Genomic DNA, 22,073 nt, shown 5'->3' on the forward strand with positions numbered 1-22,073 from the left:
CCCACATGGGTGGCCCCTGCCCAAAAGCTTTAGCCATATTCCTTTGTTCTTCCAGGACTATTAGCAGGGATTGGATAGGGAATGGATCGGTCAGGACACAAATCTGTGTCCACATGGGGGGGCTCTCTCCCCAGGTAGAGGTTTTACATGCTATGTTACAACACTGGCCCCCAGAATAAAACACCTTTTTTTTTTTTTAACTCCACTTTCCAGAAACTTGAGGTGTTGTGTACAACCACATCTGGATGTGCCCAGCTGTATCTGTGTGCAGTGGATGTATTAAGGCTTCCTGGGCACATCCAATTCAAATACAGCTTCTCTATGAGCTCAGCTGCTTCTCAGAGACAATTTTCTTGGTACATTAGCTGAGTCCATTATAATAGTGCAAAGATTGTTTTTTCGCAGCCAATCACTCATTTATATTCTCCCAGTTTTGTCCACTGATTGGTGCACTTGCTATGACGCACATGTAGGACATATGAGACGCCCCTGTAGGGCAGGTGGAGCAAGGCTGCTGAATGGATCACTAGCAGAGGAGGTATACAGCCCCGCAGAAACCAGCATGGCACCTTCTCCAATGGTGGGCACCGCTGACACACTGACCAAGTCTTCAAGGCATCCCTGAAGCCAGGCAGTGAGGAGGGAAACCCAGTGAGTCTAAAGGCACTTCCAGAACGGCCTCCTGCCTGCCTGCCTGCCAAGACCTGCAGATGCTGGGCACGGATAAACCAGGGGCACCAATCCTGGCCATGGGACCCTACCTGAGCAGCACAGGACAGATGAGCAAGCTCGCCGATCCTGGCTGCGGCTCGGGGGTCGCTGGAGCTGATCAGCACCGGGGCACTGATCTCCATGGAGTGCCTGTGGCTGGCAGCCTGCGAGGACTTGTGTGTGACGCTGAGTGCGGTGAAGGAGTGACGTTTCTTGGTATTCTTCTTGCTGTCCACGCGTCGCTGAAAGGCACTGACCGCCCCTGAGCTGCTTACAGTGGGACCTGGGGTCATGCTGGCCGCAGCACCGGTATCAGAGGACAAGGAGGTGTTGCAGTTCGATGCAGCAGCCAGGCATGGCTTGTCCATCTCAATGAGCTGCTTGGCAGAGTCGTTGAGCTGAGCAAAAAGAAAAAAGGAACCTTCATTAAGGATCTATCACGTGCTCCCGCTGCCTCCCCACTTACAGAATCATGATGTCTTCGCATGGCTCAGCTGTTCCCTACAGCAGGGAAGATGGTGCAGTAAGAATGGAGCTGAGCTGGAGTAAGATCTGCAGATTTTATGGACATGGTTTCTGGAGCAGCTCAGAGCCCAGCAGCCACAGGAGTATTCCAGGCACTGGCCACCTGTTGGCCCCTATCTTTCTCAATGGCTTTAACTTTAGGGTCTGAGGCGCAGGCTTGTGGAGGGGGAGGAACCTGAGAGGAGAACAGAGGCTGAGCCCTAGCGAGGCATGGCTGGCCCTGCACTCACCACGCCCCAGTTTACCGCCTACCTGCAACACTAATTAAAAGTCAGTTTATTTTGGTATAAGACATTTGAAGTCCCTACGTAGTTTTTTCTAAGGTGACTTGTCATAGGCAGGCTTTGATAACTTATGTACCAAAACTATATTGAATTTCATTTCTACAAACTTTATGAATAATCTGCGTATTATTTCAAAGGATTCACCAAGAACTTAATATAGAATTCCTCCCCTAAAGCCCCACCTGTTCTTCCAAAGATCAAATGCTGTTTTTTTTTAAATTAAATTTTATTTTATTTTTAAATAATGATTACACAGTGATCAGGGTGGGAAGGACCAAGGTTTAGGGAAAATTAGGTGAATTCATTGCTTCCAAATTTGCTACTTTTTCTTTTTGTTCCTGGGGGAACAGGAGAGACAAAGGGGGAAACCACTCACAACTTTTCACACGTCCAGTACCCAGGGATGAGGAACCACCGCCCAGAGTCTTAGTGCGTGCATGTGCCGAGGGCTCTGTCCAAGTGGCTTAGTTCTGAAATGCTGCCGTTTTCACCGATCCGAACATGACGTCGCCCTCCCAATGGCCATTGGCTCCATTCACCGGGATTTTCTGCTGTCACTCGTTTAGGGTAGTTGTCCAGTTAATTCTGTTTTTCCACTCCAGCATTGAATGCGCTGCCATCTTCTCCTTTTGCGAAGGGACCTGTGTCCACTGCTCCACTTTTTGCACTCAAGTACTGTTTTTGCAATGAAATACTTGCTCCTGACAAAATCTTGACCCTGATGTACTTAGTAGACAAGGTGAGATGAGCTTGAGTTTGTGCTGAAGGGAATGAAACTCCGGAGAATGAAAGCTCCAAGGCTGAAGCTAGCTTCAGGCTTTTTTCCCCCAGGGGTGTGTAGTACCTGAATCTGCCTATACAAGTTGTTGGGGAAAAGGGGCCTGAGCTTGGGTAGGGTCCCGTGGAGCTCCAGGATGCGTGAACGCAACCTTCTAGGAGCAACAGTATCTGGCCCAACACACCTGCGGGGAGTTCTCCATTCACACTGTCAGATGGAGCCCTTTCTTAGCTGGCTGCACTTGGCTCAGCCCTAGCTTCCTACCAACAGGGGAATCTGCGGCAGCTGAAAGAATAAGGCAGAGGGAGCACTGCATGGCGTGCCTGGGGATGACTGGGAAGTTACAGTCAGCCGGGATCCGCGTCACAAATGGGTTAAACAAACTGCCACCAGCAGGAGTATAGACCAGTGCAGTCACTATGCAAGTCAGCATGGAGAGTGTTCAGACAATTGATCTAAAAATTGATCAGGTCACAGTGAGACTTGGCCATATGACCCAGCTATCCCACTCCTAGGAATATATGCAGAGGAAGCAAAATCTACATATGAAAGAGTGATCTGCATCTCTATAGTCATAGCAAAGATGTGGAAATGAAACATCTACCATACATTACTGCATGGGATACTATACAGCCATTAAAAAGAATACAATTCTACCATTTATAACAAAGTAGCCCCAACTGGAGACCACTGTGCTCTGTGAAATCAGCCAATCCCCAAGGCACAATATCATACGTTCTCCAAGGCAAACTTTATGCAAAAATATATATCAGATATATAGGTAAACACACATGTACATATATTCTCATAGAAGGTACAATGGAGCCTAGCATACCAGGAGGTGAATATATACTGCAGTGTGCATTTCTACTCCTGAATAAAAGAAGGACTCCGAAAGAAACTGTTCAATATACCTTGACAATTTGATATCCTTGTGTATGCCTGCAATACCACGCTACACCTAAACAGCAGCACGTGGAACTTGTGCCTGTTGCTGAAGGACTATGCTATTGTAATAAAGTGGGGGAAGACAGTGGCGAAGGGAGAGAATGGACAGGGAGCATCCCTACACTTAAAATACTCTATTATAGGAAATAACAATCGTAAAAACTTAAAAAAACATCATGAATGGGAGGTGTCTGACCCCTCCTCTTTTTACGAGCAGTGGGGGAGATGGAAGAACTGCCAGTTGGCCCCTGGGGAACACAGAGCCCAGCAGGAACGTACACATGCCACTTGCTTTCTCTCCCCCTCAAAAATGAAACCCTGTGTGTTCCACAGCCCTGGTCTGGGACCACCTGGTCTCCACAGGATGGCAAGCAAGGGCCACTAAGGGCAGCTGCCAGTCTTTCTGGGGGAAAATGGGCTCAGGAGCAAAGAGGGGCAGACCCAGGGAATTTACAAAGGTGGGAGAAGTCACCAGGGAAAGACCTGGCAGGCGGCACAGATCCAGGCTCTGCCCACCCCCTTGCATGGGGGCTCACTGCCTGTTGAGCCCTTAGTAGGGTTGGAGGCCACGTGGCCCTCTACACCCATGAGCCTTTCCCTGCTTCCTTCACAGACTGGTCTGGGAAGTCCTCAGTCCTGTGCCAGGTGAAGGAGGCACTGGGTCTCACTCACACCCATTCCTAATGTTGGCAGCTGAGGACACCTTGCATGGGTAAGAAAGGACCAAGTCCTACACAGATGCATAACCAGAGAGGAGCTGGACTCCCCACCTGCGCATCATGTACTGGCCACTGAAGTCCCAATGCCTTGAGCCTGGCCCAGCAGCACCACTGTCTGTGTTTCCATGACAAACACCTTCCGTTTAGATTCAAGGTTATACGAATGCACACCGGCCCGTAGAACATGAGATTCTTTCCCTTGAAATGCTTTCTCCAGCCACCCTCAGCTGTTTCACTCTGGTGTTTTACCACCAGTCTTCAGGGCCCAAGGGAAGACGGACTAGGAAACAATCAGCACGACCTTTTCAATTCCATCAGAGCTTGTTCCAAACACAGCTGTCCCACACCTCCACTCGGAACGCCATCCCCAGGTAGAACCAACATGACGGTGGCCAAGGTTGGGCTAAGATAATTCCCCTCCTCCACAAAGAAACAGCTCTGGAGTGACTCTCTTTGCTCTCCAGTTCTGTGGAGTTCAAACCTCCCCTTTCTTTTCAAAGTTCTATTTCATATTTTCCACGACACAATTTAATAGGCACAGGGGTTCCTCCGTTTCCCACCACTTCCCTCCTCCTCTTATACCACCACCCCCCGTTTGTCAAGTGTCCCTTGGTATTGCAATAGTGTTTTGCCTTAGTGTAAGTTACAAGTTTAGCTTTCTAATATTTAAATGGATCATGACATGGTAAGTATAGGCAAAGGGGGAAAACCTAGTATTGTAAAGTAAAAATAGATGGTAAGTTTCATTGCGAGTCCTACTTTCATTCATGAGTAGAGGCTCATACTGTTTAGCACCTTTACTTCCTGGTATACTAGTCTCCCTCGTACAGTTCCTATATATGCACTTTGAGTACTGGCTGTCTTCTATCAGAAATACTATAGGGTATTTGTCCCTTGGGGACTGGCTTACTTCACTAAGCCTAACAGACATCCCCTTCCAAGATACAGGACATCCAGATATGCCCATATCCATCAGAGTGTCCTCATCCAAAACAGATGGGACCACCACGTCCATGACAACTGTCGCTGGCAGTCCGACCAGCTACCAGCACTGCTTGCCAGCACTCTGACAGTGCCCTGTGTCACCTCACTCACCGTGTCACACCAAACACAAGTCAAATCCTCTACCTCTGGGGGTGGCTAGCCATCCTTCCTTCTGCTGTAACACTCCACATCCCGGGACAGTACCCAAAGTGACAGCAAACAACTCCCAGTAAACACAGCTATTGGGATACCCTGCATGAGAAGCAGACACGCTCCTGCCACACGGTGATACTTTCTCAACACTTCACCTGCAGTTCCTGCATCCCCAACAGTTCTGCACCAGGCAAGCAAAGCATCCTGCAGGATCCTCCCCACCCAGCATTGTTGGGTTATCTCTTTCCTCATCTTTGCTGCTGTGACAGCAGGCTACTGCCACACTGCTGGCCTCTGCATTTCTGACCTGTGTTGTTCTTGTTGGAACAGCCTGGAGAGGAACAGCATGGGCGTCTATCTTGACATTCAAATGTGTACCCACATATGGGGCATACTGGGTGACACAAACTCGCATAACCCTGGAGACCATGACTTGCTAAAGCTCAGGCAAGTATGAGGATCTCACAGAACCCTAGATGCTGCAGCTGTTCTGCACAGACTTGGCTTTGAGGACAAGGCCCCCAGTGTGTGGAAGCTGTCCTTTCTTGATGAGCTCCACTTGGTCAAGGTGCAGAGCTGGGCCTGCAGCTGGTGGTCCTGATGACACTGCCTTCAGAAGTTCCCTCAGTGGTCTTACATCCTTCCAGTCCATGACCGCCACCCCCATCCCTACCAGCACCTGCCATCCCCCATCCCTACCAGCCCCACCCCTATGACACCTGCCATCCCCCATCCCTACCATCCTCATCCCTACTGGCACCTGCCATAATCATGGCCTCACTGGGTTCACTAGCGTTCACTGACAAACCCTCCCAGAAGGGAGGGCCAGGGAAGAAGTAAAGGTCAGAGGAGGCTGCCCTACCCCCAGGCCAGAAGGCTAGAATGTTCTGTGCATGAGTACTGACTGCTGACAGGGCGAGCTGGGTGGCTGGAGTAGGAGACACCTGCTGGAACTCTGCCCAAGGATGTCCATCCTCCCCACTGAGTCTCATGTCAGGGAATGGAAAGGCTACACCTAAAGTCTTACTCAGAAGCTCACAGAACCATCATCAGTGCCTCTAATACTTCACTTTTAATTTTTTTTCCCTGAAATAGAGGACATTAGCCACTTCCATACAAAACAGAAACCAGAGCAATGCTGACATTCTAAAGTCATGATGGATGCATTGCCTTATCCCAAGGATCATCCATGGCACCTGGACAAGAGGGTCCCCTCTCACTCTGTGGGCATCTCTGCAAAGGCCCACCCCTAACACCAGTGCTTCCGGGAGCATGGGGTCAAGGTGAGGTTGCAGAGGTTTACAGTAGGCATAATCCTGCCAACGGCACAGTGATAGCCAGGCCAGGGCCCGCAGCCCTGCCAGCAAACCACCAGCCACATCAGCACAACCAGCAAGCCTGCTGCCATCAGAACGAGTCCTCTGAGGAGCATGTACTAGAAGCATACCCTTAAAAACAAAGCTGTGTGTTAACAGTATCAGAGCTGGGCTCCCTGGCAAGTGACCAGGCCTAGATGAGGCCAGGAGATACAGCCCCCTGATGGCATAAGTGACTTCATAAGAGAGCAATTGATCTGAGCTGGCAGCTGCTCTGTCTTGCCCAACAATGCCCCTGCCCCTTTCCCATGCATGAAAATGTCTTCAGTGATGGCCAGGGCTATGCTCCAGGACAGCCCAGGCTCCAGCTTATTGAGCTACATAAACCTCTATTCTTACATCACCTAGTTTCAGGTATTCTGTCCTAGGTCATGGTTGAGGCTTTGTGATTCTGTGTTGCTGTACCCCATCCTCCACCTTAGTAATGTCTTCCCTAGACTTTGTCCTGTCAGCTTGATCAGCTGAGATGTGCTTTTCTTCTGCGACTACCCTTTGTTTTAAACATAGAGCCACCTAGAAATGTTAGAACAAAAGTTTCTTCTATCCATTACAAACACAGTTCCACGAAACAGTTCTTTAATTAGAGTCAGTTCTGACATTCTGGTTATACCTGATGGCAGAGACCAGGCAGGTATGGAAGACTCATTCACCTACAGGGAGCTTGAGCCCAGCCTGGGATTGTGGCACTTGGTCCAAGACACAGCCAGAAACCACAGGGTCTGATGAGGGGACTTTGAGCTGAATGGTCACAGGGGGAACTATAAAAGAAGAAGAAATGATACTGGCAAAGCAGAAGCAAAGGGGCAGAGCAGATCTACCATGAAAGGAAGGACAGCATGGTGCAGGTTCCAGGCAGCTCAGAAACCTGATAGCAGGGAGCACATGTCCACCTCTGGGCCCTTGGTCCTGAACCAACACGGAGGAACAGCCTTCTCAAAGCATCAGTCACACAGAGGGATGGGGTTTGGAACCAAGATCTGAGAGCTGCAGGGTAAGAAGGCAGCAGCCAAGGATCTATCTGTGGACATGCCATCTAGACATCAGCTAGGGATACAGCACCCACCCTGTCCCAGCTTCTACCACAGGAGCCAAGATGCCATAGTGAAGACACTACTCTGAGCATGTTTGTATCCTAGTGTGCCCTGCAGGACCTGACAGTCTTTCTATAGGCCTGTTGATACCCTAAGGCCTTAGCTTTCTGTGGACATTTGTGCCAGCTGGTGCCGGCTCCATCTGGATATTCTCCCATTCACCCACCAACCATTTGTTCTGAACATGCTATAAAAGAGCTACACTGGACAAAACCCCTGTCCTTGGAATTACAGATTGCACAAAAGGCGAGCAACCGTAGAAGCAGAGCAGGAGCGTGCCGGAGACCCACATGAGGGGCAGTCCAGGTAGACTGTGGAGATCAGACAAGAAACACATCTCTGTTTTATTCTGTAGCAGGTGTTAGGTGGAAGGATGTACTTAGAGCAAAAGAAAGATGATATGCAAGGCTGGCCTAGGGAGAGCTGGCAGGATGCCAGAGAGGCTGGAGCCCACCAGCACTGGGAAAGGCACAGAAGGCAGAATGGTGTGCACAGGGCCCTATGGTGGCAGAGTGACTGGACCAACAGAGAGAGAAAGGGATGCCCAGTGTCTGGAACAGATCCACGGGCCTAAGTGGGCTCTGCTGGCAGGCTGAGATAGGGATGGAGCCGGCTTCTGTGCCTCTGGAGAGCCTTGGCTACCCTGAAAGATGGAGTGTGAAGGGGGGGCGGTGAAGGGCATGAGAGACTGGCTGCCTTGAGTGATGGGCGGCCATGAGAGGTGGGTGTTCATGAATGATGGGGGGCCATGAGAGGTGGGCATCCATGAATGATGGGGGGCCATGAGAGGTGGTTGTTCATGAATGATGGGGGGCCATGAGAGATGGGCTGCCCTGAGTGATGGGAGGCCATGAGAGGTGGGCATCCATGAATGATGGGGGGCCATGAGAGGTGGGCGTCCATGAATGATGGGGGGGCCATGAGAGGCATTGCAGTGGCAGTGGATGTAGCAAGCTCTTGACCACTGTGCTGAGCAAAGACTGTGAGACACAGGTACTGTGAAGGCCTTGCAGTCACATCAGTGGAAAATCTTCATAATTAAATGAGAAGCAAGATAAAAAACTAAAACCCCAACTTATCCCAAATACATGTAAATTTATGCATAGAAAAAATAAAGAAAATAGAATAATATGCTGACAGCATTTCATTTCATCCTTTTCCTACACATCCATTTATATTTACTTGTGAGATTATGGGTGATTTTAATTTTCTTCTTTACACTCTTCCGAACTTCTCTATTTTGAATAGTGGCCAGGTATTATTTTTGTAAGCATACAAATTCATTAAAAATGAAAGAGCAGATGAGGCTGGGCGTCTGTCTGCCTCCAAGGAGGCTTCCTGCATTGTGGCAAGTCTATTCTTTCCATTTTGCACAAAGGAAGAAGAGCAATAAAGCCACTGGCTGGTTTTTGGCTTCCTGAGAATACAGGTGTTATTCAAGTGTACTCAGTTCCAGGCGAGGTCCAGCAAAGGCTCGGGTCAGTGCCCGGGTGACAGCTGCTGTCTGGGCGAGCAGACACCCGGGAACTTCCAGAGCTGTCAGGGAAGTTCCTGGACACCATGTTCTCCCAGGGGGCTGCCACCACATGGCCGAGGAGGAGCTACCCAAAGGGATGCCAATGAAGCAAAGTAGAGAGCCACAGGCCAAGCGGGACTGCGGAGCTGAGTGGCAAAGTCCACAGGCCAGGGCCGAAGCTGGCTGCATTCACAAATCAAGTGCTTCTGGGGCACTGGGTGTCTGCTGAGCCATTTTTTAGGACTATGTTTGCCTTAAAGAAGCAGACAGGAAAAGATCTGGATGCTGAGTGTACAAGTGAGTTCACAAGCTCTGACACCTTGGCCATGATACCGTTTCTAAGGTTGTGTTTTAAGATTTATTTGTTTTTATTTGAAAGGCATGTTTATAGAAGGAAGCAGAGACAGAGGGAGACATCTTCTATCAACTGGTGCATCCTCCAAAGGACTGCAACAGCCAGAGCTAGGCCAATCCGGGGCCAGGAGTCAGGAGCTTCTTTTGGATGTCCCACATGGATGCAGGCCCATCTTCTTCTGCTTTCCCAGGCACATTAGCAGGGAGCTGGATTGGAAGTGGACCAGCCAGGACTTGAAAAGGCACCCACAGGGAATGCTGGCACCAGAGGCAGAAGCATAACTTAGCTTCTCCATCAGCCTAGTATCCTGCTGGTCCTGTTTCTATGACCTGCCTTCATTGGCTGTGGCAGAAGGAGTTTCTAAATGAACTGCAGGGAGTATCACCGGCTCAGCCTCTATGACTGGGGAATAAGCTACAAGCCCTGCGATCCTTACTCACTATCTCAGCTCTCATTCAGCCTCCAACCTCTCTCCAGGGTGGACCACAGGAGCCATGATGGGTGGGAAGAAATAGACAATTCCTCTGCTTCCAAGTCATATATGTTCCTCTGAGAGGCACCTGTCATAAAACTAACCTTTCTCTGGGACCCATATTATTCCTAGCTGGATCCCAGAATTGTTGCAACGAACCCCCTAGAACAATCAGATACTCTTTTCCCAAACTTACAGGGTTTACAACAGGTGAACACATACAGAATAACCAAGGGCAGAGCTTCAAGGACCATTTAAATACAAAGAGGTTTCCAGAAGTGTAAGGGTAGTCTCCTGCCCCTGGACTCAGAATGCCCCTGGGGTCTCCTGGCACCATGGGAGGAGATCCCAGCCTGAGCAGGGGGCTACACGGAAGCAGGTATGCCTGGGGGCTCTGAGGCTAGGTCCCGGGTGTGGGAGGCATCCTGCCTCTTGGCCATTCAGGATCAAGCTTGGTTTCTGCTGACAGCTTCCTCTGCTTGGTACAGATATCTGTTTTCCTTCACACCACATGAAACTCAAGTGCATTGCTTCCCTGAAGAGTACTGACGTTCTTTTTCCTTATTTGTATTCTAGCCTCATAGGCAATGTTCAAGCACAAAAGAGAATGTCTGCAATAATACCCAGGAGCCTTTTATGTACCCCACCAAGCGGCTAAGAGGAGGTGACTTACGGGATGCTATTTGCACAAGATCCCACATGACAGCCCAGGGCGCGATCCCTTCTAACCTAGGGCTGCACCGTGTTCTTGGCTTATCTCAGTGACTTACCAAGAACCTTACCGGGGAGGTGTAATTATTGCCCCCCTCCGCAGATGAGGGAATGAGGGAACTGAGGCAAGGAGTGTGCTGAGAGCCAGGAGCTAGCTTGGTCTGGACCAGCCCTCCACCATCAGATACCAGCGCAGAAGGGACCACCTACAGAAAGTACAGAAGCCAGCATGATGGAGCAGTCAGCAGGCCAGGCATGCAAGGAGGGGCAGCACTGAGTAGGACCCTCAGTGAGGACTACGGGGAGGGGTCCTGAGGGCTTTCAGAACAGTGAGGTAACCAAGATGTCCATGGAAAGCAGATGTACTGTGTGAGAACCCACCCTTGGAGTTGGACAGGCAGAGGCTGCTGGGACTCTGCAGAGGGAACCGCCCTGAGGCTTGCTGTCTGCACCCCAGGGTCTCCAGACCTGTGAGTTTCCTGTCACGATCACCTGCAAATTCTCAGTCTAGGAGTCTCTCTACATTCATTTCTCTTTTTTTAAAAAGATTTATTTATTTTTATTGCAAAGTCAGATAGACAGAGAGGAGGAGAGACAGAGAGGAAGAGCTTTCATCTGATGATTCACTCCCAAAGTGAGCGCAACAGCTGGTGCTGTGCCAATCTGAAGCCAGGAGCTAGGAACCTCCTCCAGATCTCCCATGCGGGTGCAGGGTCCCAAGGCTTTGGGCCATCCTCGACTACTTTCCTAGGCCACAGCAGGGAGCTGGATGGGAAGTGGAGCTGCCGGGATTAGAACCGGTACCCATATGGGATCCTGGCATGTTCAATGGGAAGACTTTAGCCTCTAGGCCACTGTGCCAGGCCCCCTACATTCATTTCTCACCATCAAAGTGCACCTAGAAGCAAACAGGCAGACCTTAGGCATGTGACCAGGGCAAGCCAGCAGGCTCACAGACAGATGTCATGGCACTGAGGAGGCAAGAGACCTGGAAGGGACCCAGGAGACAGACTTGGAGCAAATGCCCAGGTCCTCAGAATGACGCTCAGGATCCATGAAAATGGCCCCCCACCACTGTCCTGGCCCCATCTTACCTCCCTCATGTCCAGCCTGCCTGTGATCCTGGCTTCCTCATCTATCAGTCACTGCCCAGCCTGGGCCATGGCCAGAACCCCTGCTCACCTGAAGTCGGGTTCCTCAGAGGGTTCTGAGTGTGACTGTGACACCTGCAGGCCCTCCTGCCCATCATCCTCTGCCCCACCCCACTGAGAACATGACACACCGAGGACCCATCTCCTTTCTTTATTGACTCCTCCCACACTAACACAGGCTGTAAGATTTTGCTCCTCTGTGCATCGCCAGGGTCTAGCACAAGAAATATATAAACAGGCGCACAAGGAAAAGCCCGGTGGACAGGGAGGGGGCATTCCACAGGAACGGAAACCTACTCTTTCAGCCAAGAGTTAAGCCCGCAGCAGAAACTCAAAACAAGGGAAGCCATCCATCATCTTCCCAGCTGGTGACAAAGGCATAGGCAGTGGCAGGCACTCTGTTCCGGTTTTATAGCTGGAACCTAAGAGATGCATGAAGCTGTAATTTGCTTTCCCAGAGCCACCAGAACCCCCACCCCGAGGCTGTGCTGGAGGAGAGGGGCTGCTTGCGTCTGAGGGACCAGAACTGGGTCTAAGGGCCTGTGGCAAATGGAAGCTTACAGGCCTCCATCGAAATGGCTTCCCAGAGACCCAGAGTGGGCTCTGTGGGACATAGGGGCGTCTTCGAGCAATAAGAGGGACAATGATTGACGGGCAGACACCTGGGAGCCGTGCTTGGTATCCCCACAGCTTCCTCTTTGCTTCCTACAAAAGAGAGGTCTTGTGAACTTGAAAATGAAACTCTTAATTGCTCTCTCTTCGTGGGATTTCAAAGCCATAAAAGCAACAGGGAGTAGCTTTGAGTTTCTCTGAATGGGTTTAGCAGGAACAAGATAAAGCTGGAATCAGCTGCTTTTCTTGTTCGCCATAATTGGTGCCACAGCCTGGCTGTAGGAAGCCTTCAGATGCGAGGCACCATCTGAGTAAGTAACCGAATCCTGAAGGTGTTCTGGCCATGGCAGCATGCTCTCCATCCTTCCTGTTCCCCCAAACACAGCAAGTGATCACAAAAGGCCACACAGGGAGACACAGCAAGTCATGCTTTTACTTCCTGGCCTTAGCTGCCCATTGTGACAATTCCCTGTTGGGAGACAGAACTCATGAACTCTAAGCCAGGAGGGAATCAGCAAAATAATCCAGACGATGGGGGTTTCTCTCTCTCTCTCTCTCTCTCTCTCTCTCTCTCTCTCTTTTCGTGTGTGTATCCGTGTATCTCCATCTGTCTCTGCTATCACTCTGCATCTCAAACAAAGCTATGACAGTTTCCAAGCAGGACACATCAGGAAGCATAGAACAGCCATTGTCCGGGCAATGAGCTCTGTTATCAGTCTGGGCTTCCAGGCCTCCCCCTGCACAGAGCGAAGGAGTATGTGCTAGAATCTCCCTGCTTGTTACCAGATAGGAAAGAAACCACAGCATGAGTCCTTGAATTCTGCAAAGCACCCAGAAGTCTTTCAGCCGAAAGATCATCAGGACATCTAAGTGGGGAACCCACCCAGGACTGAGACAGACGCACCAGGATAAGGTTTGTGTGGTTCCCAACTTCCAGAGCAGAAGCCCCAAGTAGAAGGCCCGCAGCAGGAAAGATCAGCCTTGTGGGACAGACTGCCCTGGTCCTTAGTCACACAGCTTCTGAGCCTTGCATATAAGTGACCAAGTAGTATCTCAGAACTAAGATTGGGATGGTTATAGACACTCAACTCCCCAAGAGGTAAGATCTTAGAAGTCAGTACCCAACCAGGAAACACCAAACATATCAGAAGCAGTAGTGTACATACTATGAACAGAAGAAAAATGAATTAGTAGAACCACAGTCAAAAAGAGCACCCAGGAAGGAATCTACAGGCAGCTACACTGAAACACTTCTCTATGTTCAGAGGCAGGGCAAGTCTATGTGCAATGGACAAACCATGGGTTAAGGACAGAGTACTGCAGAAGCCTCTCTTGATATCCCCAGAAGGGCAGTCTGTCTTTCCCCATCGACCAGGGTACAAGGTCCTCTCCTGTTCACTGCCTTTTGCAACTGGTCCCCTCTCCTACAGAAGTAGCAGAGGTTTCCTTTTTCTTTTTGTAAATTTTATTATTTTTATCATTTTATGATACATTCCCATAACCCTTGGATTTTCCTTAACCTCTCCCCAATTCCTTCCCACCAATACTGAGTTTCCCTATATCATTACTAGTGTATAGTTCTTCATACACAGTCGTATTTCCATCATTGCAGACATGGACAATGGCAGACTCCAGCATCCTATAGTCAAGATGTAGTACACAGTTTCATTGGGAGTCCATCTTTGTCTGGAAGTAGAGATGCATATTGCATTGTATCCTCACATCTGGATATGATAGTCTCCATTACACAGTTACTATACATCCCCTTAAATGAAAAGCCACAAAACAAAATCAACAACAGGAAGAAAAGAAATTTAAAATGCTATTGAAGTTAAATAACATGCTACTGAATGACTAATATGCTGCTGAAGGAATGAAAATCAAGAACCTTCTTGAAGAAAATGATGCTACCTCATGATCTATGAGTCAGAAAAGAATTAAATGAGAAAAAGTGTTTTCAAGAGATGAAACTAAATTTAAAAAGCCAAAATCCATGAATGTTGGTGAGATATGTCTTCTGTGGGCAATAAATAGAGGGTTTCTTTTTTTTTTAACACAGACCACTTATCCATGACATTTGATTGATGAATTTAAACCATTTACATTCAGGGCTAATATGAATGGGTGGTAACTTGGTCCTGTCATTTTAGCAATGGTTTGTTCATTGATTTAGTATTCCGTTGTCATTTTACTGGGATGTTTTCACCTTTGCCTTTGGTTTCGATGCGTGCTATTCCTCTTCTCTGTCAATAGGACATCCCGAAGTATCATTTGTAGGGAAGGTTTGGAAAAGGCATATTCTTTTAACTTTTCTATATTATGGAAGAATTTTATTTCATTTTTAAAGACAAAGGAAAGCTTTCCTGGATACATTATCCTGGGCTAAAAATTTTTTGCTTTTAGAATCTGGATTATGTCGCTCCATTCTCTTCTGGCCAGTGGAGTTTCCTGTGAGAGGTCAGCTGTGAATTTAACTAGCATTCCTTTATATGTCAATTGATTTTTTTCACAAGCACATTTAAGGGAATTTTCCTTATATGTTCAATTGAAGAGAGTTTGATTATCATGCGTTGTGGTGAAGATCCCTTTGGGCAACACTGTTGGGGGTTCTGTATCCCTCCTGGATGTTGTTTCCCAATTCTTCCTCTAGATTAGGGAAATTTTCCCTTATTATTTTATTAAATTCATTTTTAAACCCAGCTTCTCTTTCTGCACCTTCTGGGACTCCCAAAACTCTTATATTTGGCCTTTTAATAGTGTCTTCCAATTCTTGAATACTTTTTTTTTCAATTTGACAAAGGTCAGCTTCCAGCTTTTTGTTTGTTTCCACCCAGGTGACAGAAAATATCTTCTAATTTTGAGATTCTTCCTTCTGCTTCCTTCATTCTACTTTGGAGACTCCCCACTGTACTTTTAATTTGCTCCACTGTATTCTTCATGTCTGATACATCAGCTTTCATTTGATTCATTTTCCTATGTGACATACTCCTTAAATTCCTTGAGTGCCTGCTTTACGTGCTTCTCGCTGTTGATAGGAAGCTTTATAACAAGTGTTTTGAACTCTATATGCCCCATTTTCTTGATGTCTTTTTCAGCTAACTGAGGTTGGCAAAGGCTTTTGCTCTTTTGCAGGGGAGTCTTCAGTAATATTCATTGTGCCTTTGTCTCTCCCTTTGCTCTTGGTCATTGTACTTGGACTACGTACATGTATATTGTACTTCTTCTCCTTGGCGCAGGTTTCTAAGCTCTGACACCTGTAGATCTATAGTTTGAGTTTACTTATTGCAGTTGGTACACGGCTCTTTGTTTGCAGTCACTTGTGTCATTCCTTCCAGCAAGTTTCAGGTCTGGGTTCTTATGTTTGATTTCCACCATGGTCTCCATAGCCCCAGCTGCTGTGAAACCGTGCTGAAGCTGCACCATTGTCTATACAAACTTTCTCCCACTTCCTGTTAGAGCAGTTCCCAGGATTAGGGAGACACCAGGTGTTCTGTATGGCTAGGTTGTTGGGCGTGCTGATCTTGCTGGAACCTGTTGGCTGTTAGGTTTGAGGGTCACACAGACCTATTTTGACCTGTACAATGTGAAAATCGATATTATTATCTCTGTTGGACCACTGAAATGCACTGAGCTCAGTGAGCTCGCTTCCCGCTCAGCACAAGTGCAGCTCACCGTTCTCCTGCAGTCTCAAAGCCTTTGCCACACCATACAAAATGGTGCCTGATGTGCCACTTGTGGAGTTCTTGATCTGCTGGCCATCAGACCTGAGGGCTACCTGCACTTATGTTGAGTGGAACCTGTAGGATGCCATGTTGTTGCAGTTCGCTGAGTCATAAATGAGTTCACTCCCAGCTCAGTGCATGTGCAGTATTGTCCCATAGTCTTTGCCTCTCTAGACAAAATGGCACGCATTCGGTTGTAGGAGATGGGACTGGGCTGTGAAATCCACCCTGTTCCTGCATTGCCTGTCCGGGATCTGCTGCTCTGTCTCTGCTCCTGGTCAAATCAAACAGACCAGCAGGATGGCAGGTCTCTGTCTGGGTTCACCTGCTGAATTCCTGGTGAATGGCCCTTCCCACCTGGTTGCTGGTGGATTTCCATCTGCCAGTGGAGTTCAGATCACTGTTCGCTGAATGTCACTGGGGTGTCCGGTCACTGCAACAGCACACCATTGTTTACTGCTCTCCTGTGTCTGTCAATCTTCAGGTGCCCCTCTGCCATCATTCTGTCCTCTCCTATTTCCTGGAATGTGCCACCTCTGCCTCACACTGGCAATGTTTCTCCATCTGTTTAAATATGTCATTCTCCTATTCTGCCATCTTGATTCTCTTATAGCAGGCATTTTCAAAGCATGTTTCCTTGTAAATAAGACCCATCTGAAGAGTGCAGCTGCCTGCCAATGCCCACAGCAGCCACCCAGCCCTGGGACAGGTGTGGGAGATGCAGCTGCCTGCCAATGCCCACAGCAGCACACGCAGCCCTGGGACAGGCATGGGGGCAATGGCATGGGGTTGTGGAATGCAGCTGTCTGCCAATGCCCACAGGAGCCATCCAGCCCTGGGACAGGCGTGGGGGATGAGCTGCTTGCCAATGCCCAGAGCAGCAGACCTAACCCTGGGACAGGCATGGGGGTAGTGGTACGCATACGTGAGATGCAGCTTCCTACCACTGATCTTACAACTGTATACAGGCAGGAGTGCCACCTGACATCTGAGGTGTTTGTGGCTCCTCAATGACTAGACAGTGTCCATGTCACCCCTTTTAGGCCCCCAGTCCCACACACTGCCTCGACTTCTGCAGCCCTGAAGGGACCCTAGGAAACAAGCAGGTTGGGTCAATGCCAGAGCAGATGTCTGCCAGCACTTGATCAGAATTGGCTATTAGAAGTGGAGGGGGGGTGGGTGTGGCCACACCGTGGGGTAAGACACTTATTTGGATGCCCACATCCCGTCCTTGGAGGATGAGTCTCTCCTCCACTTGTGATACTTCAGCCTGTACCACCTCCTTGGGAGTCTCGGATGGAGTTCCTGGCTCTGGGTTTCAGCCTGGCCCAGTCCTGCCTGGTTTGGGCATCAACGAATGGAGAAGATGTCCCTTTCTTCTTCTGTCGCTCTCTCTTTGAAATACATTTTTAAAATGAGACACAGAATAGCCAAAGAGGGAATGGAACTAGTACGTATGTCCTTTTCTAAGAAGAGTTCCCCACTGGCTCAAAGGCCTTGTCCTCCTCACTGAGCTGCTAAGAATTCAGTGGGGAGCTATGGGTGTCCCATCACCCCACGAGGCACTTGTATACAGGTGCCAATGGCTACAATACCCACACTTTTTGTTCTAGAATGCTGGACTACACACATGGGCTGTGTCTACCTGTGAATCTCTGACATGATTCCCCCATCCTCTACCACAGGGCACTATCTGCCTATTTGGAGGGAGAAAATCCATTTGTTCAACGTCCTCAGGTGGCAGCTGGGAGCCTGAAGGTTCCATGGGGTAGAGCTGGGCAGACCATCAGAGCCCTGTTTTCTTTCCTGTCGCCTCATTTCCAGACATGCTACAGTTTTTCTATGGGAGGCTAATGAAGTCCTGGGAAAGAGGGGGAATTGATGACATTGGGTGGTCCCTCTGTAGGATCTCACACCTGCCCACCTTGGTCATGGTTACAAACCAGGGTCAGAGGAAGCTCACAGGAAATTCACTGCTGTGACACCTCTCTCACGGACCTGGTGAACAAGTTATGCCCTGGGATGATTGATTTTAGGTGCTAACCTGACTGCATTAAGGGACACTGAGAAAGCTGGCAAGCATTGCCCCTCGCGTGGCTGTGGTTTTGCCAGAGACAGTGGGTTGGGTGGAGAAGACTCCTACTCCAAGTGGCAGATACCATCCAATCAGCAGAGGACTGAGCACAACAAGAAAGGAGAAAAAAAAATGATTTCCCTTGTCCTGCCTGGAGCCAAGACACTTTCTTCCTCTTGTGGTCAACATAAGACTCCAGGCTGTCCAACCAGGGCAAGCCAGGACTACGTTAGTAGTTCATCTGAGCTCTTGGGTCTTCGGCCTTGAACTGGCTTCACTGGACCTCCAGACTTGAACTGAGTCAAGTCTATGGATCTTCTGGTTTTTCCAGCCTGTATGGGGCCTTTTAATGGGACTTCTCAGCCTCTTCAATTTTCCTAATGAATTCACCACTTCAATCTAGTTCAGCCATCTGCACGTACAGTAGGTTTTCCCTCACAAACGCCTACTGTATATTTCAGATAGGGGCTGAAGAACCAAGACAACATTGCAGAAATAATGAGCATGAAAGATGGCAAATCCATTCAGGAACAAGACGTTCACAGCTGGAGACTATCAGGGAACATGGAAGATTGAAAATGACTTCAGAGCTTCTCCGTTCCAAAAAAGCTGCGAGGTGCCCATTAGTTCTCACCAAACACTTGAGCAGCTCATTTAGACATACAAGTTGAAAAAAAAAAACAGTCTATGAGAAGCAAAGCAATGAGGCACTGTTCAGTGCGCACAGTGAGTTCAAGACTGCAGCTCAGAGTGACACTGCAGGCAACGCACATGGCAGTTACTGTGCTGGGGACACAGACTCTCAAACGGGAAGCACCTGTCAATGCTCACTCAGGCTGCTTTGGGATGCATTACTAGCATCATGCAGTTAAATCTAGATTTTTAGGTTTTGTCACCATTATTTTTTCCTGGCATACATAAATGGAATCAACAGTTTCTCAACACCACCTAATCATAAAAAGCTTGGATAGATGCGTCCATAGTTCTGGAACTGCCTGCCCAGCCACCAGTGCTTCTATTAACCTTGGTCCTCACTTCCTGGACCCAGCCCCTTGTGCCTGCTCCATTCCCCTACCCAGAACATTCTTTTCTGCAGTTCCAGGCTGCCAGCACTGGTGGATTTGGAGTCCTGACTGCACAGGTACCAGGTACCCAGGCTCAGGTCTACTGGGACTGAAGCACAGGGGGCCCAGGTTATGCCCTTATTGAGGGAGAAACAGATGTTCATGAAGTTGCCAGTCCAGCCCAGAGGCTTTACATCTAACGCGAGGTGACATGGGTCTAGCGGGGTCCTCTTTTGAAGCCCAGGCCACACTTCCCCACTCACAGCTGGCTCATGGTCCTGCCCTTTGGGGTGCCTTGGCCTGAGAGAGACAAGCTCTGTTCTCAAGGACAGCAGAGGGCCAGCTCTGGGAAAGACACCAGGCATGCTCTCCTGTAGTCTCATGGAAAAAGAGCTGGGCCTCTAAATGTCACAGCCCTTCACACACAGTCCTACAATGCATTCTCACTTCCAAGGCAGCATCCTGGCCCTCACAAGTGCAGGGAGGAGGCATTCTATGTTACCCAATCTTTCTCTTGTCCAAAACAATGAGAGTTTATTCTGCCTTTCTGAGACTAGAGACAGGGAACGAAGACCTTGTCCTGTGTGTGTGTGTGTGTGTGTGTGTGTGTGTGTGTGTGTAGCTGTGGTCCCATCCATTGATCTGGATTTCTTCAAGGCCAAGCGTACTCTGCTCTGTGTCCCCCAAGTGGACCCCAGGGCAGGGGAGGCTGTGGTTCCAGCAAGGACAGGCCACTGAACAGGCAGGTGTCTATGAGATTTGCCCACAGGTACGACATAGGGATGCCAGCATAGAATGTCCACGAGACTGACAGGATGAAAGAACAAGGAGGCAGCTCTGGGATGGGCAGCAGGGCCCAAGCAGCAGGTGGAGCTAGAAAGGGTGTGAGAAGAACACAGACTTGGCCAACAGCATGTAGCTAGAGGCATCCTGGGACATGGCCAGGCCCGTTCATCCTAGTCAGCATCCTTTGCACACCAGGTGGAGCAAGCCCTGGTCAGGAGAGCTCTGTGTGTTTGTTTGTAGATGGCACTTACTGCCTAGGGCTCACCAAGGAGGAATATCAGGGCCCAGTTCATATCAAGAGGAGGCCAAGGCCAGGCCAGGCCCAGTGCCAGGGCCTTGGTGTACTTACCTCCACATAGAGTAGGGGGAAGATCCCGATCTTGTCCCCTAGCATTCCTTCTGCCCAGTTATCATCCACTCTTCGGATCACGGTCAAAATTTCATCCTGAGATTTCCAGGCACACACAGATAACAGCGATAAACAACAAAAAAGAAAAGAAGGGTCTGGTTAGTATCGCAGGGCCCACAGACAGACTCAAAGGGGGTGCTGCCAACCAGGGTGGGTGTTCAGATTTCTATCGTCCCTTGGGTCCCTCTCTCTGATGCTTTGATGATGAATGCAAAGACTTTCAAACAGGGAAACCTGACAACCTATAATATAGACAGTACTTTAAAACTCATGCCCCCATTGTTTGTTTAGTGAAATAAAAACAAATTTAGCTGAGTATGAAATATTTTTAGGTTTCGGGTTCTATCAGAGAATGAAAAGTGGTCCAATCTAATTATATTCATTTAGAATTTTCAGTACGTACAGCTCCTAAGAAACCTCTTACATTCTATGGCATAGCAAACAATACCAAATCTAGCTGCACAAATGGAAACAGATGGGAGGAGAAAGGATGACCCTGTGAAAGAGGGGCAGAGGAGCTGGCCAGGAGTGCAGGGCTTGGAGACATGCCACCAGCAAGGAAGGAGCTACTCGACATCCTTGCAGGTGCCAGGAACCCTAGGTCAAGGATCTGGGGTGTAAGAAGTCGGGCTGGGAAGAGTTGGAGACTGGCAGGAGGTGATTAGAGAGGAGCCTTGGGGTACAGGAGACAATAGCAGCATAGCATCCAGGGACAGGGAGTCCCGCGGGGACACAGGGACACACTCGGGAGAACGGGGGTCTCCCAGGGGTCTGTGACCAGCGTTGTCCTCCTCTAACAACCATCCTTCCTTCCATAGCCAGAACTTGCCATGCAGTCCCAGACCCCACCTGCTGATTAAATCCCCTCTGGCGTTTGTCATCAGGCATCCCCTGAACTGTAATCCAACTTGCTCAGAGCCTGGGGGTTCAGGTGGCCCCTCGGGGCAACCCTTCTTAAGGACGAGCCAGGTAGAACCACAGCCTCTTCCAGGCTGTTACATTCACGAAATCACCGGGGAAGCTGTCCACAGTTAAGGCAGAACTGGGAATCTTTCTGCCAGGGACCTATGGGATACTTATTACATCACCTGTCTACCAGACAAAATTGGCCAACTTAAAAATGAGTCTGATTGGGCCCAGCGGTGTGGCCTAGCGGCTAAAGTCCCCGCCTTGAATGCGCCAGGATCCCATATGGGTACCGGTTCTAACCCCGGCAGCTCCACTTCCCATCCAGCTCCCTGCTTGTGGCCTCGGAAAGCAGTCAAGGATGGCCCAAAGCTTTGGGACCCTGCACCTGTGTGGGAGACCTGGAAGAGGTTCCTGGATCCTGGCTTCGGATCAGCATAGCATCGGCCATTGTGCTCACTCGGGGAATGAATCATTGGATGGAAGATCTTTCTCACCGTCTCTCCTCCTCTCTGTATATCTGACTTTCCAATGAAAATAAATAAATCTTTTTTTTTTTTTAAATGAGTCTGCTATAGAATTACTAAATTTTGAGTCCCACCTGTGGTTGCCTTGGCAGGGCCAGAAAAATGGTTTTGCAGGCATTATATGGACATCCCCCACACCTCATTCTAAGCTGAGGTCAAATGGGAGCTGGTCTGTCCTTCAAGGGGTCTCGCAGAGGGA

At 49.1% G+C, this 22,073-nt stretch overlaps 1 protein-coding gene across 2 annotated transcripts in view; it reads right to left on the reverse strand.

The window, feature by feature from the left end:
- SH3RF3 (SH3 domain containing ring finger 3) overlaps window positions 1-22,073 on the reverse strand; it is a 305,519-nt gene that overhangs the window by 73,735 nt on the left and 209,711 nt on the right. For both annotated transcript variants that reach the window (XM_040975664.1, XM_040975663.1), the window contains 2 exons: window positions 20,382-20,477; window positions 762-1,109 (listed from right to left, as the gene is read on the reverse strand). In XM_040975664.1, the coding sequence (XP_040831598.1) occupies window positions 762-1,109; window positions 20,382-20,477 (444 nt within the window). The remainder of the gene's footprint in view (window positions 1-761; window positions 1,110-20,381; window positions 20,478-22,073) is intronic.

This window comes from Ochotona curzoniae, unplaced genomic scaffold (genome assembly GCF_017591425.1).
Source record: "Ochotona curzoniae isolate NIBS_2020 unplaced genomic scaffold, NIBS_Ocur_1.0 contig_2688, whole genome shotgun sequence".
NCBI classification, from domain to species: domain Eukaryota; kingdom Metazoa; phylum Chordata; class Mammalia; order Lagomorpha; family Ochotonidae; genus Ochotona; species Ochotona curzoniae.